This window comes from Morone saxatilis, unplaced genomic scaffold, assembly GCF_004916995.1.
Source record: "Morone saxatilis isolate NCDOM2014 unplaced genomic scaffold, NCSU_SB_2.0 Contig10, whole genome shotgun sequence".
Taxonomy (NCBI): domain Eukaryota; kingdom Metazoa; phylum Chordata; class Actinopteri; family Moronidae; genus Morone; species Morone saxatilis.
The window spans coordinates 18,935,254-18,945,249 of record NW_023339652.1 but is presented as its reverse complement, the minus strand read 5'-3'; the positions used below and the strand labels follow the sequence as shown (position 1 = coordinate 18,945,249).

The 9,996-nt window shown below is 42.2% G+C and overlaps 1 protein-coding gene and 2 non-coding genes across 3 annotated transcripts; all 3 read right to left on the bottom strand.

Moving 5' to 3' along the window:
• Window positions 1–1,401: 1,401 nt before the first annotated feature.
• slc25a3a (solute carrier family 25 member 3a) lies at window positions 1,402–9,616 on the bottom strand. Its single transcript, XM_035675087.1, has 8 exons — window positions 9,489–9,616; window positions 8,787–8,953; window positions 7,491–7,615; window positions 5,002–5,181; window positions 3,797–3,978; window positions 2,652–2,824; window positions 2,449–2,559; window positions 1,402–1,872 (listed from the first exon to the last, which is right to left on the bottom strand). Exons 2-8 carry the CDS (start codon window positions 8,926–8,928, stop codon window positions 1,712–1,714), a joined length of 1,074 nt encoding a protein of 357 aa, XP_035530980.1. The 5' UTR covers window positions 8,929–8,953; window positions 9,489–9,616; the 3' UTR covers window positions 1,402–1,711.
• Window positions 2,183–2,384, bottom strand: LOC118342843. Its single transcript, XR_004797509.1, has one exon. It is a non-coding gene; the product is annotated as a small nucleolar RNA SNORA53 (small nucleolar RNA).
• LOC118342835 lies at window positions 3,490–3,691 on the bottom strand. The gene has a single exon (XR_004797508.1). It is a non-coding gene; the product is annotated as a small nucleolar RNA SNORA53 (small nucleolar RNA).
• Window positions 9,617–9,996: the final 380 nt, after the last annotated feature.

The window sequence follows — 9,996 nt, the reverse complement described above, 5'->3', positions numbered from 1 at the left end:
CAGAAACTAACTCATTCATTCACATTCACACACCAGTGCACAGCATCGGGAGCAATTTGGGGTTCAGTATCTCAAGGATACTTCGACTACGTGGAGGAGGAGCGGGGGATCGAACCAACACCCTTCCGATTAGCCGTCTCCATGACAGCTGGGTGCTGTGTGTGCCTCTGCAGGTTGCCAGATTAACAACAAAACAACTTAACAACTCTCAATATCTAGAAAAATGCAAGTATTCAATAAAAAATGTCCTTTCAAGTGATCGGCCTCAAGTGTAAGTCATGAATACAAAGTGTGTCTGACATCTTACTAACATGAAGAACAACCCGGAGAGTTGTCAACACTGTGGCACATATTTCCTCTCCCCTACAAATATGTGCTGCTTAACAAAATCAAATAATTCTGATTTAAAACCATATATAGATATGACAAACTCCACGATGTGCAGACATATTCCTGATGGGGCTGATAAATGCTCTTCCTGTGATGATGTGGTTCAAACATCAGATGACTGAACATGTGGCAGTACTCTGGGCTCATTTTCAACTGGACCTCAAAACTTACTTTAGAAAAGAAATTTTACTTAAAGAACATGATTTGCTGTTACTATTAACCAATTCTAAATGGTCCAGCAATGAACAATATTATCATTCATTTGCTCATTATTTCAGCTCAATTTTACATTGATAAAATGACATTACCATGACGATACCATCCTGTATTCCTTAGAACACATATTTGAAAACCTGTAACAAAGTTAGCCAAAACCATCTAATGATGTAAAGTCTTTAATATTCTGCCCATTTAGATTAACGTCCGACTTTGTTTGAGATTGTTTGTGTTGTCCAGTGTTTTTCTTTAAGTTAATTTCATTTTTGTATCAACACACACACACAACTCAGGTCTTGCAGATAAGTTAATTCCAATTATTGGAAGTGAAATACTCTTAATGTCCAGTCCAAAGTACAATGACTGAATGTAGAAAAACTGCTGAAATTGGAATCTTTTGACATGTTTTAGTCTGTTCATCTGTTTTGTAGGTTATGGTTCATTAAGTGTGAACATTTGTAAGATGTACTTTACAACAAAAGACACGATTTGGAGGCGTTATTACACAGTGCTTTTACTGATCAGGCCTGTATGTGTCGGTCAAATTGGACTGTATGTGGCCCATGAACTACACTGAGTTTGACAATCCTGATCTAATCTATCCAGCAGTACAGGGACCAGCCCCCTTCCACTGCTGTACTGGTGCTTACACATACATACTTCTGGGCTGAATGCTGATATCATCAGGTTCTGTACAGAACATTGTTGCATTATCTGGATCCTCTATTGAACTGATAAGTGTCATATAATGCTGAATCCATACAGGATCAAAAGAAAAGAAGCTCACAGCCAGTGTTTTCCAGGGACTTAATTCTTTTATTAGAATTTGAACAATTTTCTAATGACAGGAAATGATAAAACCAGACCGGTGTTTCTACAGAATATTTTGTCTGACTCTTGGTAAGCCAAGAGTGACAGTTCCATCCTCTCTCCTTGCTCCTTTTCCCTCTTTAAATATACATGAGTAGTGGCAGCCCTGTGCTCAGTGCAGAGCGCCAGGAGCCCAGGACATAAATATAGAAAACTGCTGTGTGCGCTGTAGAAGTTTGGGGTTCAAAGGTGTCCAATGGAAGCTGAGGCTCAGTGGAGGGCGTTTGGGGGGGCTTTACTCTGTGAGGCCGAGCTTCTTCTTCAGGGACTCTGGCATCTCAGGGGGAGGGGGGCGGGGCAGGCGGAAGTACACCTTGACAGAGTCGTAGATGAACCACTGCAGGGCGGTCAGAGTACCAATCATGATGATACGGGCAACCAGACCCTTCCACACACCTGAACAGGACACACACACATCACAATGAGCTCTCCAGGGGTTCTGCAGGTTTCAACAGGTTATATTCAAGACAGTTATACATGCGTTTAAAACCCATTTTACACTCATACTGGTAAATCTGTATTGGTTCCATGTTGGTTGGGTTTTGTAGTTCTTACAGCATGACGACTACACATTATTCCCCCAAACCATTTGAAGGTGAGACTGAAATATGCAACCTTGTACAAGAAATGTTAAATGCATTCATGAGATGAATTTGTACGACATTTTATGGCTTTTTCAGATCTGTATCAGGGAGCTGATCTGCTGCATGTCCGTCCCCCAGCCTTGCAGCACTGGGAGCTCCCTGTCTGTAGAGGACAGGGTTGCCAGTGTTACGGTGGGCTGGGGGACAGGTAGACTGCTCTCACACGCCAATGACTCAAGCACCTCCAACTGTACAGCCAGAAAGCTGCTGAGGAGCTGTGCTCAGAGCACAGCGCCCTCCAGAGGTGGATCTAAGGAGCGTGTTGATCAAAGCCTCATATTGCACAATGCTACTGTTAACGTTACTGTGGACTAGTGTTCATACAGACCTTTGGGGCCCAGCTTCTTGAGAACCTGGACAGCGGTGCTGCCCTTCTCCTTGTTCAGCACAGACACCACAGAGTCAGCAGGGTGGGACACGATGGCACAGAACACACCAGCTGCAAACAGAACAGAGCAAACAAACATCAGGGAACTGAAATCTGCCGTCCTACACCTAAGTGGGGAACTGTTGAGGCGCTGCCTTACTCACCAATGTAACCGGCCACAAAGGTGACCACCAGCTGCTCAGACTTGCTGCACTCACTGCGGGGCTTGGGGACAACATACTTGTAGAGCAACTCCACAGTGCGCTCGAAGCAGGCAAACTTCATCATGGTGTATGGGATCTGCCTCATCCACAGGGGCACCACACCCTTATAGAAACTGGGGAGAACAGGAGAGGTGTTCAAGTGTTGAACATATCTACACATCGATACAACCACATTCTTGTACAGACGTAGGAGACGGGAGCTCCCTAAAAACTTGGTATCTCACCCAGAACAGTGCCTTCCTGGCTCTCCTGTTGAGTGTTGTGGGCCTGATTGCTGTTCTCACTGGCCCACATTTAGCACCACATGACTTTTTGGATAAGCTAGTTAGCTCCTGGTACAGCTGTCGTGGCTCCAACTACAACTAGACTTCACTGCAGGATTTGTAAATATACTTACATTATGAATTTATCAACAGTCAAGTACAAAATCTACCCTTCATTTCAGATTCTGAATGTAGTGTCTTGCAACAATAGATGCCAAACAGGCTTACAAGGCAGACAATTGATTTCCATATAGGTGAGAGACTAAATATACAGATTATAGGTAAACATGAACAGTAGTTCTGTGTGCTTTCATACCTGACATGCATTAAAATAAATCTACAAACTAAATATCATATTGTTTATGTGTATTATTCAGTCTAGTTTGCTTTAAAAATAGCATGAGCTGAGACAGTCACCGATGTTGGGGAAATACCACGTTTTTAGAAAAGCCCACTCTTTCATTGTTCAACACAGACTTTGATGCTTTGCAGCTCTGTGCAGTAACTATGTGGAATGTGTCCGTCCCCCAGCCTTGCAGCACTGGGAGCTCCCTGTCTGTAGAGGACAGGGTTGCCAGTGTTACGGTGGGCTGGGGGACAGGTAGACTGCTCTCACACGCCAATGACTCAAGCACCTCCAACTGTACAGCCAGAAAGCTGCTGAGGAGCTGTGCTCAGAGCACAGCGCCCTCCAGAGGTGGATCTAAGGAGCGTGTTATGAGAAATCCATTTCCTGTTTATCAACCATTCCTATGTGTGGATAACTATTTTAAAATCACTTACTGACTGATAAAGAATGCTGAGGAATTGTAAGACACTTACGCCCAGAGCCCCTCCTCTGCGTACATCTTGGGGACACACTGTCTGAGGGTGTTGGCGTAGCCTGGCTGGGTCTGGATACGAACCTTGACAGCCTCCATGGGAGCCAAAGCCATGTCAGCAAAGAACTCTGCGCTGGCTGAGGCAGCCAGGTACAACGATGTCCTCCACATGTAGGTGTTCTCCTGTTGGTTCAAACACAACAAACAGTCAGAAAGATGAGGTCTGAGACATACGCCACTCAGCACCAGCAGCCAGGGACAATCCACATCATAGAAACACTGACAGCCCTGAATTAGCACCATTTTAGAGACATTGACACTGCACCTGGCAACACACATCATCATCATCATCATCATCAACAACAACAATAACAATAACAATGTGACTGGTCAACTGTAGGTCAGAATAACCATCTTCATCGTGTAACTGCCTGTCAAGCAACCAAAACTACACAGGCAATCTAGAGCACGTAAAACGTACACACCGATAAAGTCACACCGTTAGTTACTTTGGAACTATTTATACACATTTCACCATCGATCTGTCTCTAGAAAAATGGTTGAAGTCTAGAGCCCTTATTTAAGAGTGTTCAGAGATTTGTTTATGGTGGTAAGCAGCAATGATAAGAAATGAATGCTACTTTAACCACACAAATAGAATAGCCAAAAGTAATTACTGCTGGTACCAATATTTAGGGTTCCCACTCTAAGAAATCATATTCCAGGGGTTTTCTTCACAATAAAAAGTGGGAAAAAAATAATGACATTTTTATTCTTCTTTTTTTTTTTTTTTTAAAATGCAAGTTCATTACCAGCCAATGGTCAGTGTCTATGGGACATTACACGTCAGCTCGCTTTGCACTGTTCTCCTCACAGCTGATTTGACTAGTTTTCCTCTGAACTAGGTTTACGGAGGCAGGCTGAGGGACTAAAATACAATGAAAAAAATGTCCAGGACAACAGATAGTTTCCAGGACATTTTGACCTCACGCTTTATAATGTGTAAACATACAAGCAACACTAGATGTACCCACTGCTGCACACAACAAAAACTAAACCAAAACAAATGCTTTCAGCCCTATGTTGAGAACATTTAATCCATTCCTTTACTGAGCATGACTCATCACCAAAAAACATGATACTAAATCTAGCAGACAAGAAAAAACATATTCCTCTTTGTCAGAGCGGAGCTGCGTGTGTCCTCACCTCTCCCAGCAGGTCACTGTAGAAGATCTTGAACACTTCATAGAAGCCAAACTTGCACAGTCCTTGCATGGAGTAGCCAATAAAGGTGGGAGCCCAGCCCTTTGCCAGGCCTCTGACGCCATCTTCCCTCACAGTCACTGAAAAGCCATTGCCGATGCTCTTGTATTTATCTGGGTTCACCTGGGGGGGGGGGGGGGGGGGGGAAGCAGTGTGAGAAGCCTGCCAACAAATCACTTGGCAGCCTGGGACGGAGTTCCAGGCAGAATGTTTGGTAGCTTATACGGACTAATAATTGTATTGAGCTTAAAAAGGACATGTTAAATTGTTATATTAATGTGTTCAATGTTTATGGCGATTTAGGGTTTTACATTATCACATAACAGTATATACTCGAGAAGAACCTTATTCTAGACTTGCAGTTTAGACTGTTAAACTATATGAGAGCAAACATCTGAATTATTTTCTGCAGGTGATTGTGTGTGCATTTCTATTTTTAAGTATAAAAGCATGGTGCACAGGTTTCATAAAAAACTCAAACCTTTCCAATTGAACATAAAATCAATCATAGATGGAGCTGAGCGGTTGGTGGAGCGCTTTAGCTCGTGCACTGTGAGGTTCAGGCTTTCAGATACAAACCTGCATACGGCACTTGACAAGGTCGAGGGGCACCACTGCTGTGTGTGTGAGGGACGCAGCTCAGTATACCAAAAGCCACACAGGCATATTTATTTTGTTTTTTTTTTTTTTTTTTTTTTTTTTTTTTTTTTGTTTTTTTTTTTTTTTTTTTTTTTTTTTTTTTTTTTTTTTTTTTTTGTTTTTTGTTTTTTTTTTTTTTTTTTTTTTTTTTTTTTTTTTTTTTTTTTTTTTTTTTTTTTTTTTTTTTTTTTTTTTGTTTTTTTTTTTTTTTTTTTTTTTTTTTTTTTTTTTTTTTTTTTTTTTTTTTTTTTTTTTTTTTTTTTTTTTTTTTTTTTTTTTTTTTTTTTTTTTTTTTTTTTTTTTTTTTTTTTTTTTTTTTTATTTTTTTTTTTTTTTTTTTCTTAATTTTTTTTTTTTTGTATTTGAGGAGCCAAAATCGCAGCTTGACAACTCTTGTGGAGAGTGAAGGGGGACATGCATGGCAACATGCAAGGTCACATGCAACACATGACAAAAATCATCACCAAAAGCAGGAGCCACATTAATGAAGAGCTGCGGCACTGAGGAATTCTTTAAGGACACTTCCCCGTATCCATTCTGAACTGTTTGAACTCAGTGCCAGGACTCTTTCATTATCATGGCTCTGCACTAACATTGCACCATTTATTAGACAACCACACCTATGTTTGATAAAATCATTGTACACATGTGATTTCAGTATAGAACTTTCAAAGACACATGGTGTTTTGCAGAAACTAGGCCAGTCACTAAAAATTAATCAACTAGTGTCACCATTTGCTGAAAGTTGAAACATGTACCATCATTTCCTTGTTTTGATCTGCTTCTGTTTGACCCTGTTAATACAATCAACACTTCCTGTATCCATTTCAAATTAAAAGCCCTTTTAATGGTCAGAAATCATTTCTTACGCCTTATTGTGAAAATGAGACACCTTGTCACGTTTGACCTTAAATAAAATCCAGTGTTACTTGGTCCGGTCTTTGTCAATTGCCAGGCCCATTTCTACCTTACCTACAGCTACTGTTTCAGTTGATCTCAGTGAACTATGCAGTTAACTTATTCACACTATAGACTCTATAGTGTGAATAAGTTAACCTGCATAGTCTCTATAGTATAGAGGGTATAATCACTCTAAAAATCAGTGTGACGATGTGAACAAGTCTAAGGGATTAAACAGCTCAAAAAATGCAAAACATCAGTGTGGTTCAACAAATTGATTAAAATGATTAAAAGGAATAACTTATGGTTGACGTAAAAGATTAACAAAGGCATATTTACTCAAATTGCACACTACACTCCACATAATTATCACCATAATGTCTTATCAAATGTACCTTTGCTTTTTTTTTTACTAGGCATTCTTACCTGACAGCACAAGGTTAATCAATCTCTGTGTTAATTAATAATCAATGGCTGTCTGATATTGTCTGCATTAGTGTGTTGCATATCTCACATGTCATCTACCCATTCAGACAGTCCTGACAGAAACACCTGATGGTGTAGCACGGTCAACGTTCAGGACATTTTGGCACCCTGACCTTCACCTACACATGTCCTCTACGGTGGACTGAGTCGGGGTGGGGGGGTGGCAAGGCAGGTGGTATCATTAAACACATAGGAACACTGGTGCAGAATCATGCAGCCATGTTATGATCACTCCAACACATTAGAATCATGGGAATCGATACACAATGACAAGAAACAACTTCACCACAACTGGGCTGACGCCATTTTTCCCATGCAAATTGGTGCATTTCCAAAAACAAAAAACAGCGGTTATGGGTGGATGAGGCGTGACGTTAAAAACAAGGCACCGAGCCACAGAGACAGACCTGCATTCTGCATTTGACCAGATCGAGGGGAACGACAGCTGTGTGCGTGGTGCCACAGCTCAGAATCCCACCAAATCCGCACAGGATGAGATACTTCTGAGATCCAAACTCACAACTGTCTCCCTCTGAAGAAACACAGGTGAAACTTTAAGAACAGGGCATCTCTAGGCTTAGAAAGGAGGACATTTTCTTTGAGTCTACCTGCCTAACAGTTTGAACAGTTCAACTGGATAAAGAAACATCAGAATCCTCTGTGCCTTCAATTCAGCTAGTTATCTGGCAAGCCAAAAGTTATACTAGGCAGACAAACTATTTGACCAGTCCTGCCCTATGCAACAGATAGTGGTCTAACTCTTCTACCCGCAACTGTTTAGTCTGAAAACAAAGCTGTAAGTCCTATAATACCCCAGCAGTCTGACCAAATTTGATCCACTGTCAAGTAACAATTCAAATATCTCACTACTCTCAAGAGCTAGCTAGCTAGCTAGCTAGCTAGTTAAGCTAAAGCCAGAGGGCATTGGCATTATATAATAACTATAGGGACTTCTTTCCTTCAAAATTTTGACCGAAGCACTTTTAAAAACACTCCGTCACTGCATTCTGAAGCATCCCAAAAATGTTAACGTCTCTCAAACAAACAGTAGATCTGACAGCCTTCATACATGGAGGTGAGGAAGACTTGTAGCTGAAACCTGCTGAGCATTAAAGGCTCAAGGGCAGAAATGAACATCTGACACTAGACGGGTAGCAGCATTACTGCTAAATGACACCAAAGTCATTTTGGATACTGGTTTTACAACCCGTCATGAATGTTTAAGACTAGGACAATTTGTTCCTGACATCCCCTGAGCAGCCCACAGTCACGGATCACATTCACTAGTTTGCCATTATGCAACGTTAACGTAATTACTGATTCTCCACTAAAACACTTTCCTTCATCTTAAATCCACTATCTGAAATAAAGTGCGACATGCCAAACACACTTTACTGCAGTGCAAAGGCAAGTTAGCACTTTGTCCTTCCTTGTCCTCCACAGGCTGCCTGCATGCAGCAAAGGCCTAGCAGCTAACTGCCTCAACAATCACTCCCCTGCTTAATCGTAAGCATTCATGCTATAGTTAATCCATTAACTATAACATACAAACCACCTCCGGCAATTGTATTTAATAATAAATGTACCTATTACACAACTATATATACACCTATATACACAACTGAGCTTATCTGGCCGGCTAAGCTAATGCAGCTAACGCTAGTCCTTCAGCCAGCCTGCGGTTTCGTCTGTGCAGGGGTTACCGTCTGCGGTGGCTGCTGCTGCCAGTCTGCGGGTCCTCTGTCCATGGAGGCTCTGTTGGGGTTCTTCCACTTTCTGGAGGGTGAACAAGGGAGCGCTGAACGGGTTGGCCCGGGCCAGCTGCGTCAAAACGGTCGGGTACATGGTGGTGTCCTGACTGCTGGCGGAGCTGCGGTGCAATGAGCAACAAGTTAGCGTTGTGTTAGCTCGAGCTAACTGGCGGCGGTCACTGGTAACGCAACGTCACTCACACGCACGCACACACGTACACGTGTACACACACACACACACACACACACACACACCTGAACTGAGGGATGCCATGTCACGTGCTGGTTAGCTTAGTTTGATGTCTGAATGACCGTGAACAGGAAATGCTTATCTTATCATTAATGAATGAACACATAGCTAACACTAAGCTCGCTGCGCCAATAATCACGTAACGTTCACACATGCTACTGTACAGCTGTGGGCCAACTGTAGCAGAATCACAGCCTGTCTGTCTACACATTCATGTAGCATGCTGCTAAAATGCTAAGCTAACTTGACCGCTCCAAGGTGGAAGGTCTCCTATTAGCTGAAAAGGTAGAAGTCGCGTCAACAACATTATCCATAAGTCACCGGTAGAAATATGTCCCGCATAATAGAGCGGCGATATGTAATTTCATATGTAACAATGATTTCAAATGAATAACTGAACTCACTCTTTCAGTATCTTAAGATGGCGCCTCCGCTAGGATACGACCGGCTGCTCACAGAGGCCGAATGACCTCGCGGTAAATCGATTTGTCCTTTCGTGACGTCACCGACACGCCTGGGCGGGTCTATCCGCTCCTCTGTCCCGTAAGAAAACGGCCCGGAGCTGCCAATCAACACCTCTGGACCAATCACAAAATTGGTCTATGATTAAATTAGGGCGGTGCTTGTAGAAACTTCAGAGGGAATTCTTCCAACAAATATTGTTTACCCTCAGATCAATGAACGCCTGCACGTGTGGCAGTCACAAAAATAAAGAAGGGGTGTGTGTGAGACAGAGAATGACTCCTAATGACGAGTGTGAGGAACACTAAGTGGATTATCTGTTGACAGCTGCTTCTATTCTAGTGCTCAGTAATGCAGTTGAGAGAAGCCCCCCTCCAGAGATGATCACTTACAGACCTCACGCACACCTGGTCACACCTGAGGTGCGGTTACCTGAAGGTTGGGTGCATT

Bases quoted from the DNA above. Each gene is read 5' to 3' on its own strand.
- slc25a3a (XM_035675087.1), bottom strand. From the start codon at position 8,928: ATGTACCCGACCGTTTTGACGCAGCTGGCCCGGGCCAACCCGTTCAGC. The intron at 7,616-8,786 runs GTAACCCCTGCA...GTGTTTCTTCAG, and splicing joins AGCAGCAGCCACCGCAGACG to AGGGAGACAGTTGTGAGTTT. The intron at 2,825-3,796 runs GTAAGTGTCTTA...TGTTCTCCCCAG, and splicing joins GCAGAGGAGGGGCTCTGGGC to TTTCTATAAGGGTGTGGTGC.